Below are 27,481 nucleotides of genomic sequence, written 5' to 3' on the forward strand. Positions count from 1 at the left end.
GAGTAGATATTTGCGGCGGTGTAAGTGATATAAGATTGGTAGTCTTCATTTTAATCATGACACTTTTGAGAAACAACCGCGAGTTTGACTGTGAAATTTCTGTCAGAGTATAGTGTCGTAACAGTTAGTTACTGCCTAAAACAATTTGCAGTTATTTGCCTACTTCGTTTCGTTAAAATCCGACTGCATCGCGATTATGGCTTTAGATTCTAAGACGTGCGCCTATCGCGACCGAATTTCTGAAAAAGGTGTTATTGTATCATGCATGGGTTTAATAGTGTCTATCTATGTGTACAATTCCTTACTCAGGCTTCGCGTGACTCGATAGGGCAAGGATCGGAAATGAAACACTCGCAGCCTTTTAGTGTTCTTTTTCCTATGGGTTTCACCACTTTGTCTCCATCGATTATGTGTCTTGGGATGAAATAAGAACACGCAACTGACACACAGAAGCTTATATACTTCGTTGTGAACGGCGACAGGACGATTGACAACTCAATAGAGCAGTAAAATGTATGAGAGTATGTATATACACAGCAGCAGCAGCAGTATGTATGTGAGCTTTGCGGTGAAGGAAAACATCGTGAGGAAACCTGCACAAACCTGCGAAGCAATTCAATGGTGCGTGTGAAGTTCCCAATCCGCACTGGGCCCGCGTGGGAACTATGGCCCAAGCCCTCTTGTTCTGAGAGGAGGCCTGTGCCCAGCAGTGGGACGTATATAGGCTGGGATGATGATGTATATACAACGTTTTAAACTTTCGTTTCACTCATAGTCAAAATACCACGAACGGGACTATCACGCTAACACACACGAGAAATATTTACCTCAACGTTTCGGCAACATTAAAGTGCATTCAGGTGCGGTTAGTTCTCACGCTGCTAGGCAGACTTGACACCCCACACCACACTTCAGTCTACTCGTGACCACGGCCACTGTAGGTTATGTTGCCGAAAACGTCGAGGTAAATATTTCTCGTATTAGCGTGGATACGTCCCGTTCGTGGTATTTGGACTATGAGAATACAGGTGATAAAATGACAAGGTTTAATTTAGCATAGCTTTTTTTTAAGAATAGACCGGTTTCCAAGGACTTCCACGGTTGTTGCGGTTGTATTTGTTGTTAGAAAATACATTAGTCGATGATGTGTTCGCAGAACAATGTTTTTATTCAGCCGTTCTAAATTTAAGAATAGTTTTAATTGCAGCTGTCGTCTCTATAAATATAACACGACAGCTTTGTTGTTTGTGAAACGTCAGAACGTCGGGAATAAATTTAAGTAGATATTCGAGCATACTTGTACTATTTCATATTGAGAAAAAATAAATAAATAAGATATTTCATATTGAGTGGACTGGAATTTATTTTAGACTCCATAGAAATGTATAAAGTAGGACAAACGTTATACATACCTATATACCCCAAAACGTGCAACTTTACAAGACTCGAAGCTCCACTGCTGAATATGCGTTACCAAATACCTGCAGAAATGATGGTCCCAACTTCGTTATTAGCATGAGCACAATCATCCGTTCTAATTATAAGCTACAGAATGTAACCTCTTCCCACTTCGCTTTAAAAACTTAAGACGAAGTGCACGATAACAGATACAGCGCAACTTGCTTTTCAAAACCTTTTGTATTTTATATTATTTGTATTTTTATTGTCTGGTTCCAAATTCATTCAAGCGAAGAGTAGTTCCGAGTTAGTATTATGGACCCGGGCGAAGTGGCAATTAGGAGCGCTTACAAAAGCCCGCCTACCTACATCGGTAAATATTTATGCGGAGGCAAGTACGTGCGAATGATCCAGCTATCCGTTTAAGAATTAAAATGGCTAGTTTTCACCAATTACAACAAGCTTATTGAGTTTGTTTAAGTCCTTTGCGTTTGTTCTACAAAATCAAGTGAAGTCAATAATACTATCGAGAGCTGTATGATATGGGAATACGCTTTAAAAGATGTTTGATTTTATTTCAACAGTCGTTAAAAGAAATTTGGTCAAAATGTTCCATAAAGGCCTATACATGTGATAATATGACTTTGTCCCATTCGGTGTCGAGACCCTTGGTCCGTGGGGTCCTAGCGCTTTAAAACTTTTTAAAGAAATTTCGAAATATTTATTTGTGTCATAAGGGAGCAAAATGGTGTATTTACGGCGAGGGCGTACATTGGATCCAGAATGTAGCGATGGATTCTATAATTGAATCCTGAGCGTAGCGAGGGATTCTAAAGTAGAATCCTGAGCGTAATGAGGGATTCAATTGTTAACGCCCAAGATGAAAATAATTTTGCTCCCGAGTGGCTCATACAACTTTTCACACCGAGCATTAAAAGAACAACCAGCGTAGAAAATGGCATTGCTTTACAATTATCAACCTCAAAAAATAGCATTTGCAATAAAACACTTAGAAAAGCCTTGAACAGAAAAGTTGCACTTTGCTCCCTCTCGTCAGGGAAGAAAAGTTACTTTTCTGAAGGAGAGGTGTGAAATAGTTATTTGTGTTACAAGGAAGCAAAATGGTGTATTTACGGCGAGGGCGTACATTGAATCCAGAATGTAGCGAAGGATTCTATAATAGAATCCTGAGCGTAGCGAGGGATTCTAAAGTAGAATCCTGAGCGTAATGAGGGATTCAAGTGTTAACTAACGCCCAAGATGAAAATAATTTTGCTCCCGAGTGGCTCATACAACTTTTCACACCGAGCATTAAGAAACTTAAAAAAAAAAACAAATATTATTAAAGAACAACGAACATAGAAAATTTCGTGGCTTTACAATTATCAACTTTAAAAAATGGCATTTGCAATAAAACACTTAGAAAAGCCTTGAACAGAAAAGTTGAACTTTGCTCCCTCTCGTCAGGGAGGAAAAGTTACTTTTCTGAAGGAGAGGTGTGAAAAGGTTAGTAGACGTCACGGTGACCGAAGAGCTGGCAGCTTCCACGGACAAAGAATAAGCTTAGCTATTCAAAGAGGAAACGCCGCCAACATCTTTGGGACCTTGCCTAAAGGGTACTTTTTCAGTAATTTGCTTTAGTTTTATGTTTCATTTTTATGTTATGTAAGTTTTTTTAAGTCTACGATAGTTTTTATTTCTTAATTATTTATTATCTATTTTATTATTTTTAATTGTCAATAAATAAATACTTTCATTGTAATTTTTTTTTTACCCTGGAGCTGATTAAATAACAAAAGAGATGTATATGTAGTTTTATCAGTCTACTTACAAGGTTTTTTCCTAATATAACTAAAATCATTTGTAACTATACATAGCTTAGGTACTTAACCGTTCGCCTTAAGTAGCTTATATTGTAGTCATTGGTAGGCGAGCCTTAGGTCAGGAACAAAAAAATAAGAGACAATCGTCGCGGTTCATCGACCTACGACCATTATGGGCGGAAACTAACCGGAACCCACATTATATGGGAACGAAAGAGCCCTCGACCAAAGCAAAATGACATGTAAAAACTTTGACAGCGCCTTTCAATTCGTTTCGTAAGAAAAGAACGAAACAATCCCAACACGGATTGTTTAAAATTTTTCAAGTGTAGTCACGAAGAGAAGATACAGCTGAAAATACTGAATGTGTGTTTTGGCCCAATTAGATACTGATACAGGTTTGAATATTAATTAGTACAGGCTATAGCCTCGATTTAAATACGATTATGCCGTGACTTCGACAGGCAATGCCTTAAAACGGCGAGCGAGAGAGAGAGAGAGAGAGAGAGAGAGAGAGAGAGAGAGAGAGAGAGAGCGAGAGAGAGAGAGCGAGAGAGAGAGAGCGAGAGAGAGAGAGCGAGAGAGAGAGAGAGCGAGAGAGAGAGAGAGCGAGAGAGAGAGAGCGAGAGAGAGCGAGAGAGAGAGAGAGAGAGAGAGAGAGAGAGAGAGAGAGAGAGCGAGAGAGAGAGAGAGAGAGAGAGAGAGAGAGAGAGAGAGAGAGAGAGAGAGAAGAGAGCGAGAGAGAGAGAGAGAGAGAGAGCGAGAGAGAGAGAGAGAGAGAGAGAGAGAGAGAGAGAGAGAGAGAGAGAGAGAGAGAGAGAGAGAGAGAAAATAAATTGGGGCCCACTCAGCATAATGATGCGGCAAGCCACAACGCTGTTTTCCAGTGGGACCCAACTGCTAACTGCTGCTGCTGTGGGTTGCTAACTGTACGGTATCTGTTTTTCCCACTTGTAAGGTTTTCACGGGCGAAAAAGAGAAAGACTGGAAAAGTGTCGGCGAACTTTCTACAATAGAATCCTCGTGAGCCTGCGGAGGTTGATAAACTTACTTGGCACTGTTGGGGCCCCTGCCGGTTGGGCGAGCAGGGTTTGGGCCGGACCTTCTTGGTGGTAGGCGACCGCTCCAGTCCTGTCACCGCCACCGACACCGTCGTTATGCCACTCGTCGTCCCTGGTGATGATGTCGTACATTCTGTAACAATTACGACGCATCACAATTTGTCTTGGACTATTAAGCTACAAAAGTTCAGGCTGCGTAGGCTACCATAATTTAAGTTTGGTGCTTATTACCATGACTAAAAATACAACTTAGGCCGATACAAAACAGGGCGCCGGTAGAAAACCAAGATCAAATTTGGGTAGTTCGATAAACTCACACGGCTAAGCGAACGTGATACCCCACACTTCAGTCTATTCGTGATTCGTATTCGTGGTCTAGAGTAAAAATATAATTTTTCACCTTAAGGGTGTCCAAACGAGCAGATTTTCTTTGAAGCCATCAAAGGAATCTTATTCAGAAGTAAAACTCCTACTTGATAAAGGGTGTTAAAATAAAACAATCAAAGCAAAACTACTTAGTTACTATAAAATAAACACTTAATAACTCATCGTTTAAATTCAAGCCTAAAAGTTGAACGTAACTTTGTGAATTCAATATTCAATAAAATGAGGCCTATCGCGTATGAATTCGCCGCTAGAGGCGCTAGTGTAGCGTGAGGTCTCCAAAATGTCAAATCTCATAGTTTTTGGGTGAGCTACGCGGGTTTATTTATAATTAGAATAATTTTGTGAATATTTTGCAATATCTGAAATTAATTATGGCAAATATGCGTTCCGGGGCAATGAATGTTTGCGTTTTGAGATAGTTTTGTCTTTCGGAAACCTTTGTACTCCCTTTTTTCCGAACAAAACGGGGACTATGCAACACTGTGGCATGCTCGATATTTTTATAGTACGGTTTTAAGTTGTATTAAATATGATTTTAATTTAAACTTTGTTTTCACGCCCGTAATAATAGACTTTGAAAGCCATACTTAAAAACCTCACGCAACAGTGCGCCATCTAGTGAGACAAAAAACGACTAAACTTTTATTAAATAATTTGTATCACGATGTTAAAGTTTTCTAACACAACAACATTAACACCACTGTTTTAATTAGATTTATATCGAAAATGTCCATTGTGATAGTTGGTCGTGTAATTAAAGGTGCTCGTTTAATTATAGCGATATATTTATTGCGGTAGAGCAAGTTAGTATACTGGCGCTTATGCAAATAAACGCTCGCTCACCCCTTGGCAATGATACTGCGGAGGCCGCAGATATTACATTGATATCAGCGTTATTGGGACATAATTTCTGTGCCCTTAATTTTAGGCGTTCGATATTAATTTAGAGCGGGCCGAATGCAAACAAAGCGTGAAACAAAAGGAGGAGAAAATACAAACAGAACTATAGAAATGTACGCTAGCAGATTTTAGAATTACTTTCCAGAAGAGCCGGGAAAAATTAATGAATAAGGTGAAAATAAAGATTGTTTGGGTTAGGTAGCGATCAATTTTGCAAAAATCTCAATTTAAAGTTGTTTAATTTTTCCAATAATAAAACCGGTTCCAGAGTTTGGGGCTGTTGTGTCGGCATTCTCGAAAGGAAACAATCGAATTCACATTTCCTAGCAGCGTGCCTTGAGAATTCGCGTTATAGAAATCGTTTCCACAATAAGTGTTTTTATTTTTTTAATTGAAACTTCGTTTAATCGATTATTTTTTTAGCCCGTAGCGTTAAAGCAATAAACCAATATTCAAACGTTTGTTTCGTCCAATTAAATCAGTTGATACATTTAAACGTAGCCCGATCAATGAACGATATGGTAGACTAATCATTATCGTAATACATTAAGCAGGAGTTACATTCTCTTACAGCTTGAATGATAAATCACAATGTTCTCGTGACAATGTAGATCGGCAGGCCGGATTGGAAATCCTAACCTTACGTCCAAGACAATAGCCGATTGCATTGCGGCCGAGATACAATGGAAGTTATATCCTGGCTTTAATCATTGTAAGCGGTCAGCGAGGAGCCTGCTGAGTGCGAGTGTCCTTGGCGGCGGTGGGCCGCGCCGCGCCAGCCACTCGAGGCCCGCAGCTATCTAGCTATCGGGTACAATAACGTGGGCCGCATTCGGAGCGGCAAATCAAACAAGGGATAGTCCGTTCATAGCGGCCCGTATTGATCGGAACATTGATTCGGAGGCTTCGGGCCGTGACGGGATGTTCTTTGTCACTCTTCGGACACCATTAGTTTGTTTATGTTTGTGCAGACCGCACATCCGTCTCAGCTGGCCGGTGCCACTAATGGAACGTAGAAAAATGATGTCCGATCTCTTTGAGGCCCGGACCCGTCGAGGAAAAGTAAGTAACAAAGTGGTCGATTTTCAGCCTTCCACGTGATGAATAGGTAATGTCGCCAAAGAAAGAAAGATCTTGCGAGCGGCGGCACTCAGCGATAACATCGGCCGGGCGATTTATGTCGGTCTTAGCGAGTACTCGAAACATCTTTGCTGCCTTTCATTTCAAACGTTTACCTGTAATATATTTGGGGAGAGATTCGGGGGATGAAAGTTAGGTACGTTACCTTTTTAATTAACAGGACGCCGTTCGTCTACTCGAACTCAGTTTATATTCGTAACATGGTTGGATATTCACATTTCAGTTTTAATTTGCGGGAGTGTATTGTACAAGTTTTAAGTGAGCGTTAAATATATTGAGAATTAGAAATTCTAAAACTATTGAGGCTAAAACACCAATCAAATTGAAATTATATGATTCCGGGCAGGTTTGGCGGCTGGTATTATTTCGCCCAATCAATCAGAAGGGATCAATGCCGCTTTGTTAGGGCGAGTTTTTCGTGTTGTCAAAGGCTTACCGAACTAGTGGAGAGCGAGGCGCCGATAGCACCCTCAAGGGACTTTTGTTTCGTGGAGATAAGAAGTGACGTTGACTATCGATGTGCAAAGACCTGTTTTACTCGAATTTTAAATATATAGGACCGATAAAAAGATCACCTCTTAAATAAATTTACTTGTCATCAACCAAAGAGATTACATAGATGTTGTCCTCTCTCTTTAAGAGAAATAATATAGATAGATAAAAAACTTTATTCACAAACATGCCATGACAATTCTACAGGAACAAACGATTCAAATTGTTACATATTTAAATTAAGTTGTCACGGTACAGCCGCGAAAAGGCGCCGACTCAGCATGTGCTGCGATATTGCTGTCACAGCGCTGATATTCTGCCGCTGCTTTATATAAGCAATTTTAAACACTAATAATAATTTTTTTTTTGTTACTTACAAGACATTGTGCTCTAACAGACGCGCCGTACTTACAGTATAACAACAACAGATGTAAGTAATATAACCTACATTATGTCTAAGTAAACACTTATCCTACGTACCCTAAAACAAAATAGAGAAAAATAAATTCACATTTTTGTAAAAACACAACCACATATATTTACTATAGACATTAAAAACAAACTGTACTTATACAAAATTCTAAATTTACTGGTTGCAGGTACTTACACGCTACGAGTTCGAATGAGGGTAAAAGGTACTCAACGGGAGAGGGTCGTAAGTGTTTGCATCTTGTTTGACCCTGATAGTGGTAGCTAATTGATTTATTATGGAGTGTGATCGATCAAGGCCGTCGAAATCGAGACCGAATGAGCTCTCGCTGCCCCTTTTTTTGACCTTGCGCTGTGAGGGACGGATGTATATGCCGTTTAAAAACTGACAGAGATTTAAATTAGGTACTGTACATGACATTGATTTAAATTATTTACATTTGCCGCTTCAAGTAAAAAATTAGTTAAACATTTTCTTAACCTGTTTCTTAGAATTTAAATAAGATACATTTTATTAGTTCCTGGAGTGTTCGCACTAAAATAACTCATTTTTTTTAAAAAAAAGTACATAAATTAACTCTTAAAAAGATTTTTATTTTTTAGTAGCTGTTGCCCGCGGCTTCGCCTCCATTTTCTTTTAATTTAGTTTTACACAAATCTTGTCCTGAGAATACAAGAAAAAAGAATTATCCAATTTGGTGCCGTGTCGTTCAGAAATTATGCGCTTACCTACATTTTTCGGTGATTACATAACAAAGCCTAAAACAAATACACGATTGAGCTCTGCCATCATGTCCAAAAACTACCACATCTAAATATTAGAACTTTTTCTGTTACGAAACCCGCAACATTATACTCAACGCTGTCAATCTCGGCAAATAGTCACAAAATTACACAAAGGCGGCCATAAATGGAAGCGTTCACGATTCGTCATAAAATCGTCTCTTGAGTCAAAAATGGCAGACAAAGGAGTGTATAAACGTTGGGATTGGAAAATTATTCATATTCGTGACCCAACGGCGTGTGGGATCGGCCCGGGGCGGCCGGCGGAGTGATGCATGCCTCAGACGTAGAATACTAAAGAATTTCACGTACACGTTAGCCGTGGGTGGCAACTGGCAATGGCAACGTCCTATATTTTAGTGCGAAGCAGTCAAAGGGTAGCTATAATACAGATTTAAGATAGTAATTACCGAAACTTTAATGTATATAACCTATTGATAGTTGATAATAATGTGCTGTAAATTTCAAAACATGAAAATAATCACAAACAATATATTTAGGGATGATGATGACCTTATTATATGTACCTACCTAACGCTAACACAACCATTTGTTTTTCTAATTTCCAAAATGGCGGTGCTAACTTCACTCACATCAAATCCCTTCCACCCATTTGTTATTTTTTGTCAAAATAGTGCCTCAAACAAATCAGCGTACAACAAGTCATGGGCATTGTATCCAAAGCATTGTATCCAATAAATACACCTACGTTTGCTTTACGAACAAGTTTTGGTAACTTAGCTTGTGGAATGGAATGGTACATTTTAATTACATTAGCTGTCGCAGGGAGTTTCAGGCAACCAACGCTAAGTTGATGCGAATTCGTAACTCTGTGTCATTTCCAAGGATTCATTTAGTAATGTATGACGAAGACATCAATGTGGGTTGTATATTCATCTTTCGGAAGCGTGAGAGCCTTGAAAATTTGACGTAACGCATGGTGTGTTTGCCATCGAAATTTATGTACGATTCGAAGCAATTTAAACCTGTATTTTGCATACCTACCTAAGGGTTGACAACACGTTGACAATATGTACGTGTCAAATGCAATTTTAGACAATTAAGTTGAAAATAACAAAACAAGATCAGAAATAACGACTTTGATCAAAACGTTGTGAAAGTGAAGTGAATATTGAACTAGCGAAACTATAATACCTATATAAGTCCAGTGTAAAATTATCGAATTATCTATCGCTTCAAAAATATGCATAACAGACTTAGTCCGACTTAACGTAGTAATGTAGTAATATATTTTAGAGTTGTTCGAATAAATAAATATTTCTGCACTGGACTGTACTATGTTTATTTCACTTTCGTGTTTTGTTTACGTGTATTGACATACCTAATAAGTATTTAACTATGTAATGGTGATTCAGTAAGATATCAGGAAGTGTTTACAGTTGCTTAAAAATGTGCCAATTTGAAAACTAACTTTCAGAATTATGCAATTTACTTGAACAAACTATAAGCACAGTTGTATTATCCAACAGTTCTGAAACGAACGCACTTGCATAGAGCAACAGCGGGGTTCTCGCAGGGAGATTGGCCCTACCCCAGCATTAATGATACTAATCATTTATTACCTATAGATCGATCAGACATTCAAAAGTTTATTAAAAACCTTGTTGCACTGTATTTTTATCCAATCAGGATTTTGGTAATGCACTAGAGGGCTCTAATGGTGGTGAACTACAGTGTGACTGTAATCTATATGTCGACGGTACTTGCCGCTGCCAGTGCCACGCCACTGGGTACATAATGCAGCATAAGTCCTAGTTGACACATTATGGCTCATTTAATGACTCATCAATTCGGTCTATGCTTTTTAAAACAGACTGTTTATAAAAAAGCCAATAAATCCCTGTTATTTTCAATGAAAAGAAAAATAGAAATATCTCTGGCAGTATTAAAAAACTAAAACTCCGTTAGTAGTTGTTCGATTCAGAGCGAGTGCTAATGCTAACCAATTACCTACCCCACAGAGAACCGTGGCAGAGAGCACGACATTTTTTCAAACAAATACTTTTTAACCCGTACTGCTTTTGCCGAGTACACATCAGATTTTTCACATTTTCTATGACTTTTTACTTGCTTTTTACTTTGTCATTTTTCCTTCCAAGGCTCCATGGTGTGTTTTACTAATAAGATTTTTAGCTAACGTAATGAATGACTCATAAAACGACATGCAAAGACGCAAAGACATTGCTTCATTTGTGGCAATCCGAATAGAAAACAGGCTATGAATACGGCGAGATGATAAGTATAGCATTAATATAAGCATAATATAGAGTAGAAAGTTATAGAAAGTGTTTACCAAATGTTTCGAGAAGATTTAAACTCAAAACGATTAGCGTCAGATTGTGAGTTTTTATGGCTCTTTAGTGTTTAAAAGCGAGTTAGTGCGAAACTTTATCTACGAAGTGCTACCGCATCCCACCGTCTTCGCGAAATAGCGTAATTAGCTAAAGACTAGTTTTAGTCGCACACAATATTACAGCAATTTACACACTCTCACACAATAAGGTAGACGTACGAGTGCTCGTCACTGTCCCAATAGTTGGCATCTTCCATCATATCATTATGTCATTTCATTAGCAATACAGATGCAAGCCGGGTGTCGTCTATTGGGCATTAGCGTTAGCACGCGGACATTTACCTTACATTACACAACATTAGCTTGTGTTCCAAATAAACCAAATCTTTTGCACACGTCTACAGTTTTTGTGTTAAAAAACCAGTAAATTTTTCAAAACGGTTTCACACTCGCTTAAAAGTGGTCTATAAAAGTCGTGAATAATTTGTTGTGATGGCTATTGTTTTCAATGAAACAAATCACGTCGTTAAAGTGGATTTACACCCCGGAATTGTTAAGCTTAGCACGGTTTGGATAAAATCGAGTATGAAAGAGACTGTCGTGAGCTGCATATAGCATTTATTGACTACTGTTTCGCTTTCTCTGTGGTTTCATTTACCTAACTATACCTTACGAATTAATGAAAATAAATACGTAAATGAACTGAAATAATTACTTTGCTCACCAGCGACCTAATGATAGCTACGCTACGCCAAGAAATGTGCGTTCATGCAGTTCTTCCACCTTCACACTGTAAGAATGTACACAAATCACACAAACCCATCTATCACGACCACCACACTACACTGACGCGTTTCGAGCTCAACCAGAGGTCATCTTCAGAGCAACACAACCGTTCAGCATGCTACCTACCAGATGTTAGATTAACAACCCAAAACAAACATTTTAATTTGTCACTGTAACTCCCCAAGTACCCATTTTATTTTTTCAAACAAACTACCCACAAAAAATAATAAACTTGAATCGTTGAACTACCTCGAAATTTTGTTTATTTACTGTCAAAATGTTTTATTAATCCTAACTGTTATTGCTCAATTTAGACCCAAGCCGTAGTAAGGGAGAAGATACTTACTAAATTTACCTGTTCATTAATAATAAATCCCATTCCATGCATGCAAATAAGTATGTATTTATTAACAGGTAAAAAAAACCGCACCGAAATCAGTCGACCCATTTGAGAGCTACGATGCCAAAGACAGACAAACGGACAGAAATTGGCATCTAACTTATAATATAACCCTCTTTTTGCGTCGGGAGTTAAAAAACTTAGTTAAACGTGCAGTTAAAATTTAAATTGTACAACAGAAAATCTGGGATGTCCCGTTGAGCCGTCGGATTCAGTTCTATCTTTTCAACGCGCGACTTTGAAATCTGGGGGTAAGTGACGTGGCTGGTTAATTCGAGAGAATCTGTGCTGTCGTGTCGGAGCTGCTCCCGGCTCGAGGAAATTCCCGAAATGCGATAAATTTACCAACACACGTGACAATCCTGATAAATAACCTAACTCCGCTAAGCGGTAAACCTCGTTGGAGTGACACGAACATTGGTTCTGTTAGCGGCGCTTTTAATTAAATACAAACAAAATACATTTTATAGGTCCATATACATAGATGATTGTGTGGAAATTAGCTCTTTATATACTTAAGGCGTTTTAAATGCGGAATATTTCAACAGATAAGGTAACATCGGAGTGCATGACACGCAAATGCACAATAGATTACAATCTGCTGTCATCTCTATTGCTAATGTCATAAGATTAAAGATGCCAACTGTTGGGACAGTGACGGGAACTTCGTACCTTGGTTAAAAATCAAAAAATGTTTATTATATACTGAGTGGCAGAAAATCTGCCCCTTAAATGTATGCAGTAATAGGCAATTTTGTATGTAGAGTGGGCCAAATTTTGTGCCGCTAAGTATAGCACCAGGAGATTATAATAATCATTATACAGTGGATCCCAAACTAGGCTCAGCCTTATATCTTGGGACCCGAATGTTCACATTTTAAATTATGATTGACAAGTTCCATATATTGAATGATGTGACCTTAGGTGTGTCCATCTGGGGGTGCTGGTTGTAGGTCTATCTTTGTCTTTTATAGGAAGGTCTCTATTGATCAAGTAAGCGACTGAAATTTATTTTAATAAAATAAAATTATGGATTAACGCAAAATTAACGATGCGCTATACTATACGCTGCTAAAATATATTTCCTACTTCTTTCTATCGTAAAGGTTGCTTGGAAGTGATCGCTCTGAAATGATAAGGCCGCTGCTTAACATGGAAAAACTGTACTGTATTATGGTGTTGAATAAGTATACTACAAACTACAATACAATTATTGTAGTTTGTAGTATACTTATTGTTCCACAAAATGTTGCGGATCGATTCTAATTATTACTATTTACTGATTTTCATTATTGTAGGATAAGGAAAATTGTTTGTTTTTAAGAAGTTTTTTAAATTCTATTATTAATTATTTTATGGGGGAGGCATAATGTGCAAAAGTGGATCCTACGGCTGATATGATGGTGATGATGATGAAATTCTAAATAAACAAGCTTCAAGCGTACAAGTCTTATGACTCGTCACCTACGTATATCGCCAGCATCTGTGCCCTAAAATTTATGGGTGCAATTTGCAGACACCACTTTTGGCACTTAGAAAGTTCTTTGTTACACGAAGGACGCGCAAGATGCTACTGATAGAGTGTCTGGGAGCACAATATGCTTTTGCCAGTTTAAAATACTATTTCAGACTGACGTGGCCATGCTGCTGAGTTACGGCGGAAATTACACAATGTAGTTGGAGGCAGTGAGCGATGGTAGGACGTTACCTTAAGGTTAACTTGTAGCTTGCATATTAAGCACATGTGAAGTTAATATATAGTGAAGTGGAACAAAAATGGTTCTTACCTAATCCCATAAATTTCGTAATATTTAATAGGCTAGATACACCTACGTAACCTTTTTACTAAGGAGTGACGTCACGGAATCCCCACTCCTGAATTTTAACGCGCTTCTTTGTAATCTTTTAACCCCCTACGTAAAAAGAGGGGGGTTATAAGTTTGACCGCTATGTGTGTCTGTCTGTGGCACCGTAGCTCTTTAACGGGTTAACCGATTTGAATGCGGTGTTTTTTATTTGAAAGCGGGTTTTCTAGCTATGGTTCATAGATATGTTTTATCAAAATCGGTTCAGCCGTTTTTGAGATATTGAACTATGAAGTGACAATGTCAGGAGTTTTCCAACTTTTTGTTGGCTAGGTTATATTTGATTGACAGGAAGAAAAAGTAGGTGGCTAATATTTTGTGCTCATGTAACTAACGTACTAAATAGAATATTTATTCACGAACCTACAGTTAAGATCTAAATATAGCTCGATTAATAATTTCCAGAGTAAAAACCTGATCTCAGTTCGACCCACCACAAGGCAATCCCCGAAGCCCTATCATCGTTCAAAGGCAATTGGATATAATCCGATTAATTGTAGTACCTAAGGGCAATTTTTGTGCGCCCTATCATGTCGTCGGATAGTCGGAGAAATCGCATGGGAAGTCTTGGACGAATTTATGTTCTATTTCAGCTTATGTGTTTCGTATTGTTGTTGTGTAGGTACTTATCAGAGAGAAAGGGAACTGTTATATAACATACTAGCTAGTATTATGTTGAGATTATTGAGCTTCCTTCTTCTCTAGGCTCTATTAAAAAATAGTTATGTTTTTATAAACAATAGAAACGGAACAGTTTAGCTGCCAATTATTATGAACAGAGAGCGGATTTGAAGTACCGGTTACAAGTTTAATATGGATAAGACTAGTACAAGGAAGAATTTATTTTTATCAAAAAGGTACGTAATAAATAGGATCTATATGTTTGAGCTGTATAAAACTCCTTTAATTGTAATAAAATATTTTTCTTTACATACTCGTATAGTTTGTTGCAAGAATAACATTTATTGAATTTAATTATCTATAAGCATTGCGCTAAGTAAGTACTTAAAAAGATAACTGTAAGACCAATAAACAAGATGATATCTAATAAATAAATCTATCTAGCCAATCGCAATAGTCATATCCATATTAAACTTGTAATCGCTACTTCAAATCCGCTCTCTAATTATGAATCAGAGATGCTTAGATTAGACCCCTTCATCATGTCAGCCGAAAGACGTCCTCTGCTGAACAAAGGCTTCCCTCAAGGCTCTCCACTCAGAGCGGTCTTGTGCTTTCCGCATCCACCGCGACCCCATCGGCCATCAGTCCTGCGAGCAAATGTGCCCCGCCCACTGCCTACACTACTGCGGATATCAATATTTCTGGTTCTATCCCGCAGACTTCGGATTGTTTTTTTTTAAAAGACCTTGTTCAAGGTCTGTTTCCATCGAAGGATGGCATCGATTGGGAGCGTTGCGTTGCTAGTAGATTCAAAACATTTAGTTGAACTAAACAGCAGTTGCAAAACTGATGCAACGTGTCTTTGAATACTACTCATGGATGATTGATTACGTATAATTATTAGTATTTTTGTTAGCGGACAAAGTAGCACTAGCATTAGCTACTTACGTGTATGTGTAATAATGAAAATAAATACCTGCTTGTATTACATACTGAGGCGTACGCAACGAATGGAGATATGAGCTATGTAGTTATTCGCAATTTTAGCTAATATGTTAATCATCACATGTCACATCACGCAATTATTGGTTTTAGGTAAGAATAGAATCCATGACAAACATCCAATAAGACAAGTCATTATCTCTACCTAAATACCAACTGATTCACTAAAAAAATTTACACATCGATTATTTATGCTTTATTAAGATTCAGATATTAAAACTGCAAGTTACTTTTAGACAAAAACACTGTTTATTAAAGCACTTAGGTTAGAAGTTAAACGAGAGTTAATCTGCCAAGGCGACTGATTACGAGTGCACTGACCTTTGCGTTAACTACCTAAATATCAACTGATTCACTAAAAAAATTTACACATCGATTATTTTATTCTTTATTAAGATTCAGATATTAAAACTGCAAGTTACTTTTAGACAAAAACACTGTTTATTAAAGCACTTAGGTTATAAGTTAAACGAGAGTTAATCTGCCAAGGCGACTGATTACGAGTGCACTGACCTTTGCGTTAACCTTCTTGGGTCTCACCGAATCTGCCCCTGGCAAATTGTTAAATGTCTGAAGTTTCACAAAAACGGCTGCTGTTTAAAACAAGTTTTCGGCGTAAAAAATAGATACGGAAAAAACTCTAAAGCCACCCTACCTGAAAATGCTTCAATATTAGGCACTTGTCTCACCGCCAGCGAGGAAACGATTGGCTATCGACTATTTTCTCGCTCAAGAAACGAACAAAAGATATAAGATCTTGTGTGAGTAAAAGAGACACATATATTATAAATATGATATTGAGAAATCAAATTGACACAAGAAATAGCGGAGAGCCTAGCTTCTAACGGAACCACATGGCATTTTATACCCCCTCGTAGTCCAAATTTCGGAGGACTCTGGGAGGCGGGCATAAAATCTACCAAACACCACATAAAGAGAGTCATAGGAGATTCAACTCTGACTTTTGAGGAGATGGCCACATTACTATGTCAAATTGAGGCTTGTTTGAATTCCCGGCCAATATCCGTTCTTCCTAATGAACCTGGAGAGCCAAATCCATTGACTCCTGGCAATTTTTTAATAGGAGAAGCCTTGGTGGCTGTCCCAGAGATTAACTATGAAACATCTTATATGGGCAGTCTAAGGCGCTGGCAACTGACCCAAAAAATGTTGCAAAACTTTTGGCGGAGGTGGTCAACGGAATATCTAACTCATTGCTTGCATAGATACAAGTGGGCTTATCAGATACCAGAACCAAGGGTCGGAGATGTCGTTTTGGTGAAGGAGGATGATTTACCCCCAACTAAGTGGCAGGTTTTTGCAGGTGGTAGGACCTTGTGCAAGGTCCGCCCGGATTGCTACCACCATCTTGCTTGCTAATCCTGCCGTGAAGCAGCAGTGCTTGCACTGTTGTGTTTCGGCGTGGAGAGTGAGACAGCCGGTGAAATTACTGGTACGTGAGGTATCCCATCTTAGACCTCTAGGTTGGCAACGCGTCTGCATTACCCCTGGTGTTGCAGATGTTTATGGGCGGTGGTGATCTCTTACCATCAGGAGACCCACTTGCTCGTTTGCCGTCCAGTCGAATAAAAAAAAAATATTAATAGTTGATCGCTGGCTGTTCACACTGTCGGCGAGAACTCGCTCTTACATCTTTTGTCGCAGCGACAAGAGCTATAAAACTCGCTGAGCTATAGATACTCGCTCAGCGATGTCAGCTTGGCGGAGTAATAGCCCGTCGCACGCGAACACTCGCTTACAGCCGAGCGACAAAACTACACTCGCTTCTCGCTGCTCGCCCACTCGTTTCTAGTTACTCGCTCTACTCGCTTCTCGCTCATCGTCGGCGGTGGGACAAGTGCCTTAAGATAATACCAATAACTTGTATTTGTTTTATATTGATGAATCTTAAAATAATCTTTTTAATTAAAGAGCTACCCCATACAAGAAACGGGTTCGCTTTCCAAAAAAGTTCCCATTTTATTTATTTAAATTTCATTTAATAAGTGTATATTTCATTTCGACGGTTAGAATCAATAACACCTAACTATCATGCTAAAAGATGGTAGATAGACTGTATTGGTTCTTAACCGTCGATTTGTTCTATTTATTTTATTTGATAGTGTACCTATGGGCTTATGTCTGGAATAAGTAATTTCATTTGAATTCGAGAGGTACGCTATATTCGAGAACACTGCCTCAAATCAAAGTCAGAACATAGAAGGACTTTATATGATTGAGGCTTTAACAAGCATTTATTATAAACGTCGAGCCCACTGCCGGTTCAGAAATAAAAACCGGCCAAGAGCGTGTCGGACACGCACGAAATAGGGTTCCGTAGCCATTGCGAAAAAATTAAGTATTTTTTTTAAGAATTTCGTATTTTGTACGGAATATTCCAAGTTTAGGTATATTTTACTCTTAAACTACTAATAATTCTCAAGAAAACTAAACCGTTATAGCTTTCCTTGTAAGTTTGATATACTTACTATCCTAAATTTAAAAAAAAAAATTCACTCACCGGTTTAGATTTAAGAGGGGGGGGGGGGGCGCTCAATTTTAATGAAAATTTTCACTTTAAAGTTGAATATTTTGCAAACAAATCACTGAATCGAAAAATCGTTTTAGCAACCTCAAATGGTTTTATCCAACGATACCCCACACTACAAGATTTACGTCTGTGGGAGGTACTACGTAAACATTTTTTTTATTGTCCCATTTTGTCGGCATAGTTAACATATATATTCGAGCAAAATTACAGCTTTCTAGCATTGATAGTCCCTGAGCAAAGCCGCGGACGGACAGACAGAAAGACAGACATGGCGAAACTATAAGGGTGCCGTTTTTGCCATTTTACACGAGGTAAGGTAAATGTCCTAGTGTTTGACTTGCTAATGCTCAATTGCCCAATAAATAACACCCTGGAGTCCTATGTTGCTTAGGACATAAAATAAAAATGTTAACTGCTGGAACTGTCACCAGAACCCGGACATCTACCTTAAAATAATTTTAATAATATCTAAAGTCTATGCCTGTATAGCAGTCACGGAAATTTAAAACTATAGGACCTTTAATTTTATTCCAATTCTGTACGAGTCTTAAATTGGCTTGCATTCGTAAATAGGTACATAATTTAACGATTGTTAGCACCAAATGCATGTCTCCGCTGTAACGTTGATGACATATTTAACAAGCGTCTCCATTCCCGAATTTCCCGAGCTATGCTAATGCAGTTTGTATTTTGATTATTTTATTTACGTTCCTACATGCTCTCTCATGTTTGTTTCGTTTGTTCTCATAATTCGATGAACATAACGTTCGTTTCATACCTGTTTATGTCTGAGTGGCTCCAATTTAACGTTTCACAAAATTGAGGACTAATCAATTCTTTCATTCACTTGGAACTTCTACATCAAAAAAAGGGTGCTCTGTCTCCTCCGCATATTTTTAATATGTATGTGTCAAAATGTTTTACCGTAATTGAAGCAATCTTGAAAACGGCTGTATAATGAATATGAGTGTGTTTCTCTGCAGGGCAGGATTCAATAAAATGACGAGCTCCATTAGAGGTAATGGATTGTCACAGTACTACACCGTCAATCATTGTCGCTCGCGGCCTAATTCGAGCCTAACGCCAGGATAAATCTATCCTAAGTAACAATGGCAGTTATACAAATGAACGCATAGGCATGAATGTATAGTCTCAGTTCGTGGGGTGTGGATGATCAACATTATCTTAGTTGAAGTATGGGATAAAATACCGCGTTACGTAAACTATTGTGACTATTGTGTGAGGATGTGGCTTACACCTTCTCCTTAAACATTTGAGGACATTTCCTTTGTTTTATATTCGCATGTATAATATGTATTATGGTTATATACACATATATATAGTAGTTTATTGATTTATTTATATTGTAGTTTATGTATTATATTGTTTAAAAGACTGTGTAGTAGCTTCCACATTTTTTTTTACTCTGAAACTCACTCTTTGTCGGACCCTAACTGATTACTCCTCTCATCTACTCAAAGGTTGACTGGTAGAGATCCCTTAAAGGGATAAGTCCGCCTTTGTACAAGTATCTCAAAGTTTATCAATTGTGTTTTGTTTCTTTTCTTTTGTACAATAAAGAGTTTACATGCATACGTACATACATACTATTGTAGTGAAAATTAAGTACCTATTAAGTATCTGCAAACTTTGTTTAACCGGATTATTTTTAATGAATGATAATTATGTAGGTAAGTACATATATGGTAAAAAATAAGATTTAATTTTGTTTAAGTAATTTTTATACTTAAGAAATCCTCAAGACATTAATACGCCATTATCATGTAGATAAGTTGACAATTTCTGATAATATAACAACAAACCACGAACTTTATGAGTTTACTTATGGAAATAAGAACTATTTTCAAAAAATCGTATTTCATCACACTGCGTTTACATTATACCTAAGCGAATTGTAAGTAATTTCGTGCGGCAGAGAGTAGTATACATGCATGTTTATTTAGGATGAATACATTTCCTGTGTGGGACGTGTGAGATACGGAGTGACAAATATGCAGGGCGAGGCTGCGCGCACTTGGCCTATACCGACCCGCGCTTGCTTTCCAACTATACTGCGTTTCACACTGTGTCACTCGAAATGCATCAGAATTCTAAACGTATCTAAAATGTTTTTTGAATCTGAAGTAATAGCTAATGCCTTGAGTTGTTCGTTGGTTGGAACTTTACTAAATAAGAGCTTTTATTTAGCGTTTGCTAGAGTTATCTAGATTTGTTTTGGTTATGATTAAGAAGTTCAGTTATTAATTCTTAGTTGATCAAATATATTCAGTTCTAACCAACTAACTACAAACTTGAATTACTCGCTCATTGAACCACACTAAGAGTTATTTGCTGGCATCAAGGAAGAATAATTACTTAAGACCTCTGATATGCGGACTACAGAAAATCAATTCACTAACGTGGCAAGAATAAACCAAGGACTGACACTATTGCAAATGTGAACTAATAACGAGAACAAGATGGCGTCATATTGATTCTGTTGCACATCGGCAGCTTTTAGCAAGGCACAATTTTTGCTTTGCTCATGCTGCTAGACATGACAAAGAGCATTGTAGCGCACACGAGCCTTTTGAAGAAAACACGGCGTCTGACAGCGTACATTAGTCAGCCTCGAGTCTCGAATCTAAAGCCACCTCGGTGTGGGATCTGTATTGTTGCTGGCTAACTATTCCCATTAGACTCGTATAATCAGTTTTATAATAGGTAAGGTACGGCAGAAAAAAGTGATAATTAAAGCAGTCTGTCACACTTCTTCGCATACAAACGTAACAATTTGACTATTAGTAAAAATTTTGAAGTCGCATTTAACCCTCTTCCTGTTATTTGTTTAATATGTATTTAGTAGTTATGTTTTTAGGTTGGATGAAAATGCAAGTACAATCTTAAAACCTACACAGTGTTTGAATGTGAAAACATATAGACTAGCCTTAAGGAGAGAATTAAAAAGTCTATGGCCAGTTTTCACTAATTCATCATGACGATTAGCCCTCCAAAAGCTTCGACACTAAGGGGCTGTTTCACCATCCATTGATTAATGTTAGCTGGCGGTTAGGTGTGATGCCGTCTTTATTTGTTTTGTTCGAATAGACGGAGACGGCATCACATTTAACCGTCGGTTAACGCTAATCAATGGATGGTGAAACAGCCCCTAAGTGTCTAATCCATTACGCAGCTTGCTACCAAGTTTGAAGATGTATATGTAACGCTTTAAATAACTTGAGATTGCAGATGCAGATGACAAATAGCACTCGCGGGACTGTCACTTGCGCGAACTGTGCGAGAACCGTCGGGACTTTTAGGCCAGAATGTTGCCAGCTAATGAACACAGTACGCAAGAGGATGATATAAATAATTGGATTTAATATTAATCTTCTAAGCAACATAAAGTACGAATGCGAATGGGTAATGTTAAATTTATTGTTTCATTTTAATTCGCTTTTATTTTCATTGTAATGTATGATTTTAATTTGCTTTTTTTACTTCCATTTGAATAATTTATATTTTATTAATAATTGACCTGTAAATATAATTTACCTACTAATTTAAATTTAATTTATTCCGTGTGTTATTTTAATTTTATGTTACCAATTAATAATTTTCTTTTGATAACTAACACTAAACTAAAAGAAAATTTACTAATAGATTATTATAGACAAATTTCCTGACTGAATTAAATTGTACGGAAAGAGAAAAGAGAATACTTTGGCCAGCCAGTGAGACACTGTGTAGGCTAAAAAAAAATGTAGCCATGCGTTACTTAATTTTTGATTAGTATACAAATTGGAATGTAATTAACTGATTGAATAAGTCGTTTTTTTGCGGAGGTCCATATCAATGAACGATAAATAATTACTTTGCTTACCGCAAACTGCGCTAAGTATTAGGTCGCGGGTGAACAAAGTAATTGTTTACCTATAGTTCATTGGAATGTCATTGGCTATTGGTTAGATATAAGTAGTAGAAGTGAAGATGCTAAATTAGTATCAACACTACGATCATCCAACGACTTACCGTTATCATGATCGGGCAGAGGGAGGCTATCGGAACCGTCCGAGGCGAGCGTCTGTTCCGGGGAAGCCGCTCCCAATAGGGCACTTAGCCCGTCGCGCTCACCATCTGACCAAATGAAAACATAATTCAATGCCTTCGCATTGCCTAGTTAGTAGCGTTACGAGTATAATGGGCTGGTTAATGGGGGAAAAGAGTGAGGAAATGACGACTGAAATGCAGCGACATAGGTAGTGGCAGGAGCAACTGATATCTCGAGTTATTTTTACCCGACTGCGAAGAAGGAGGGTTATGTGTTTGACCCGTATGTATGTATGTCTATTCCTATGTCCTCTCATAACTACTCAATGGCAAAACCGATTTTGATAAATTATATGTCATTGGATTCGTCTTAATGATGCGTGTGACACGGGTACATGAAATTCTTAAAAAATTAAAATGGCGGATTTTTGGCACCAAATTGTGTCTTCAAACATTTTTTTTTATTCAAACCTATCGAGTAGGGTATCAAAATGAAGGGATTTAAAACAGATTACAAAAATATATACACCAGTCATGTATTTTTATTTACCGTTTTCACAGAAATATCCAAAAAGTATGAAATAAAACAATAAATTTATTAAATCAAAACCCGACTGCGTTAAAAAATACTAAAAAGAAGAAAACAAGACGTGGTCTAGAACTCTGTTAAGTTGTTATCTTAAACTTCAACAGTCGGGACCCACTCAAATCGCGACCAGCTCAAAAAATCTTAGTATCTATGGGTCCCGACTGTTGAATTTTAAGTTAGCTACTTAACAGTTCTAGACCACGTCTTGTTTTCTTCTTTTTAGTTTTTTAACGCAGTCGGGTTTTGATTTTTTAAATTTATTGTTTTATTTCGTATTTGCTAGTTATTTAAAAATGGATTTAAGTCTGAGATAATGCAATAATTTAGTACAAATATGTTCGTTATATTTTATTTTGTTGATACGAGCGATTCTAGAGGCCGTCAAATATTAATATTGATTGATATTCGCGTTGAAATAGTTGTATGTTTTCATTCTTTAATAAATGTCCGAGATGTAGAGAAATTAAGAACAAAACAGGGACAGTGTTCAATAATTCAAGCTCGCATCATAACACAAACATCTATTACTAAAACTAGGTACTTAAAGTCTATACAGATTCATATGAGTATGACAGATGACAAAGCCTAGATTATTTCTTCTTTTGGCCACTATGAGCGCTGCGATAGATTTCATTACCCCCACCTAGTACTTCGTACCCTCCCACACTTCAATATCCTATTACATATCTCTGTTAGTCATTGCGAGTATTATAGGTACTTCTCCTGTTCATATCGCACGTCTTACTCATTTCAATTTGTTACATTTAACATCATTAAGCAGTTCTGTATTTAGATATCGAATAGCTCCAGTGTCTAACATGATCAGTATAGGTTATATTTGTTCGCTAAGCACCGCACTACAAACATCCAACATAAACCAAATTCATCCCTTAATCCGCATAATTAATCAGATTTAATCTCATTGTTATGTCAAGGCAATCTGATGCGTTTTAATATATATATATACACATTGCCATTCAATTTGTATACCACTAAAACGATTCTGTCAAAGCGAATGGGGAATACTCGGTTGCATTCACAGAATCATGTTTCATAGAGAGGAGATTGGGATTATATATATATGTACGGGTAGCAAAGGCATGTACGTATGTTCAGGTGCTCTCTCCATTTGAGTGGGGACTAATCGCATCACTGAGCTTTACGAAAGTAGGAAGCCTTTAATAAAGGGAACAAATGTCACTGCCTAGTGCTACTCTATTTGAGGTGTTGCACGCTCGTGTAGGTACTTATACCATTTTCACTATAGCTGAATTGTTAAGGCGATTTTAGTGCTCTACAAGAGGATGAAGCGTAGGCTATGTCAATAACAATATCAATGTCCACGCTTTGTGACTGGACTAGATTTTGCGATGAATTTGTAAATATAAAAATCAAATTCCGAATGATTGAAAGTCAATTTACGAGTCAGTAAGATTACAATTTTGAGCAAGCCAAAACCTTCTTTCATAAACAGTTTACTTCAACTGTACTCTGCGACGCCTGTTAGGTACCTACCTAATAACTATTTCGATTCGATATAATTGGCAATCTGAGACTGGTTGAGAGGAGCTATCGGGTTAGTTGGATAGGTGGATACCTGATCGCTTTGTTTGTGATATCAAAGTCATATCAGTTTTTTTGCCTCAATTATGATTATAATTGTATTAAATAAATAAAGATACCAAAGCAGCGTAATTAACTTCCGGGAGTGGTTGCAAAAGCTTCCGTGCTCGACTGCCAAAGAGCTAAGACTTGTGCGACTTCGAATCTCAATAAATTATTTATGACATTTGAGCAATTCTCTTGTTCGTTGCCGCTGCTCTCTCCTAATTATTTAAGACTCTAGTAGCTCTTCGGTGTGATCCTTGACTATCTATTAACGTAATACCTGTTTTACAGGATTTGCTTAATTGGAAGCTCAATTTAGATATAGAATCTTTCAAGGTTCGTCGAGTACGAGCTGGAATTAAGTTATACGTAGTTCATATTCTAATTAATTAGCTTTAAATGGAAGGTGCGCCAGGAAAACAAATAAGTAAAGCAAAACTCAAATATAGAAATAAAAAGCTCTTCACAACATCGTTGTGATAACAATTTTTCTTTTGAATCGTGCGGAATTCAATTCAAGAGATTGCATAAACAGTTGGCTTCGTGGAAAGTGGAAATCATGGATATACTCGTACTAAACAAAGCTTCTGCGTGATACACAGGGCTTCTACTTATCTCTCAACAAATTTGTAATTTCTCCGAAAAAAATTTTTTTTTAACATTTAGAAATGAAATGCTCTAAAATCTCTTGTGGATAATGTTTTAATTAGATTTTGCGGGATTATTAAATTGAAATATAAGCATATAAAAACTGGATAAAATATTTAATTCCATATTTTATATCGGGTGCGAGAATGCGATAATTATTGGCACATGCAACTTTGTACGTATTAGGTCAACATTAATTACAGCTCGAGCCAACAAACCCGCCACGCTTGGTGAAGGCACTCAGCCAATTTATTCAGCTTAATTAAATGACACTAAGTAAATAGCGTGTACAAATTGGAAGCGGTGCTGTATTGTGTTCGCAGGTCGCGGCGGCAGCACTTGGCGCGCAAGTTTTAGGCAGTAAGTCAGGTCGAGCACGATATTACTTCATTTGCAACTTTATGGGCCCGCATTTCCCTTTGGCGGTCGGGCGAATGCCCCGCTTCTTCTCTTGGTTATTTTATGAAAAAACTCTCAGGCAGTTTCCTTAAAATTATTATCTCAAGAAGCCGCCCAGTCCTTTGTCCCAGACATAGTAGGGAGAAAATAGGTCGAAAACGAGTGGCCCTTGTTATATTTTTGTCAAATAGAACGCCAGCGATATTATTATATTTAATTAGCAATGTCTTTTTTATTCGTTTTTTGTTTCAAGTTAAATGTTGGTAATAATTTTAAGGGCTACGAGAGCCTGAAGCGAAAAAAATAAAAATACCCCTCCTCATTATAGCAATACATAAACGAATACGCCGGCCGGTTTGCTGTAACTACGAACGGATGAAGTGGCATCGACCTCATTTCATAGGTACATAAATATATCTATTATCTTTTTTGTAGAAATAGAAAGCTTTTAATTTTCTACATTACTTTCATGAATTAATAACAACAAGAAACAGTGAAGCCTTTATGACGTATTATGCCTAAAATATTCAGGCCAAAGATTTTGAAAAACGTTTTTAAACGACGCGCCGTAAAGTAATTGGGCGGTGCAGTTCGCCGTTGCATCGACCCACTTCATTCAAACTTGGCACTTTACATAAACGCCAGCTTAAATAAATTAATGGTAGTTCTTTTATATTCTGCATAGGACTTAAGTTTTGAACTTCAATAATGTTGGTTTATAATTTCCTTTAAGTGCTTTAGGTACACAAGAATCCTTTTAGTGTGAGATAAGGATGGCTTTTGTTATGTTTCGAACTTTATCGCCTATTTTATAGGATTTTTTTGGTATCGCATGTATACAGGTGCGCGAGTCAAGGTTTCTGTTTATCTCAAGTCCATCCTTATGAACCACTATCTATCATTTTATACCTGAGTCTTAACTGGCTTTTTAATGTATTATTATGCATGTATGTATACTTCCTTATACGTGTGTGGTATTGTTTAATGTTTTGTAAGTATTCTGGATATGTTAAATATACTCCTTTATGTTGATAATTTCACCACACGCTATTGTTTCCTTTATTATTTCTGCTTCCAAAGATAATCGTGCAGATATCGCACGATAAGTCTGTCCAATGTTTTTTTAACTTTTGCAAATTTTCTTTAGGTGCTCTATTTCTGAATTGTGTATGTATTATGTGTTGTTCAACAAAGGGTTGGTATTTTAAACGCATTTTTTAACATTTTTACTTGATACTTTTTTGAATGATTTTATAACTAATCGTAGGAATAGTCTGTTTGTTTGTTTATTTTATACTCTTTATTGTAGATACAAAAAGGAAATACAAAAAAGTGTAATAGTTTTCTGTTTATAGCATGTTGATATAAAAATACGTTTGTTGGTTCTTTAAAAATAAAAAACCGGCCAAGAGCGTGTCGGACACGCCCAAATAGGGTTCCGTAGCCATGACGACAAGAATAAGTAATATTTTTCTAAGGATTTCGTAGTTTATACGGAATCTTCCAAGCTTAGGTATTTTTTGTACCTTAGGCTGCCATTTACTCTTAAACTAGTACTAATAATTCTCAAGAAAACTTAGCCGTCATAGTTTTCCTTGAAAGTTATATAAACTTACTACCATTCTGAATTTTTTCAAATTTTTCCACCCACCGGTTTAGATTTTAGAGGGGGGGGGGACACTCGATTTTAATGAAAATTTTCACTTTAAAGTTGAATATTTTGCAAACATATCACTGAATCGAAAAATCGTTTTAGCAATTCCCTAATAATTTTAAAAGACCTATCCAATGATACCCCACACTATAAGGTTGAATGAGAAAAAAAATCATCCCCCTTTACGTCTATGGGAGGAACAAAAAAAAATTTTTTTTGAAATTTTTATTGTACTATTTTGTCAGCATAGATTAAGTACATACATATTCATGCAAAAAACAGCTTTCTAGCATTGATAGTCCATGACCAAAGCCGCGGACGGACAGACAGACAGACATGGCGAAACTATAAGGGTTCCGTTTTTGCCATTTTGGCTACGGAACCCTAAAAAGTATCAAAATATGTAACTACAAATAAATTCAACGTAACACTCGAAGCGCCCTGGTTAACTTTCAAGCACCACCAGTTTTCAATTTCAACAAAACAGTAACTCAATACAATATGTTTATAAATAAACAGCACAACGAGGAGCTAGTTTAAATTCCTCTTAAGCTTCAAGTATAAGTTGGGATGTAGTT

At 37.3% G+C, this 27,481-nt stretch overlaps 1 protein-coding gene across 1 annotated transcript in view; it reads right to left on the minus strand.

Annotated features, from left to right (window-relative positions):
- LOC141432577 (uncharacterized) overlaps positions 1-27,481 on the minus strand; it is a 347,176-nt gene that overhangs the window by 62,360 nt on the left and 257,335 nt on the right. Inside the window, 2 exon segments of the mRNA XM_074094201.1 lie at positions 4,273-4,415; positions 21,988-22,092. Coding sequence (XP_073950302.1) covers positions 4,273-4,415; positions 21,988-22,092 — 248 coding nt within the window.

Source organism: Choristoneura fumiferana, chromosome 11, assembly GCF_025370935.1.
Source record: "Choristoneura fumiferana chromosome 11, NRCan_CFum_1, whole genome shotgun sequence".
Lineage (NCBI taxonomy): Eukaryota > Metazoa > Arthropoda > Insecta > Lepidoptera > Tortricidae > Choristoneura > Choristoneura fumiferana.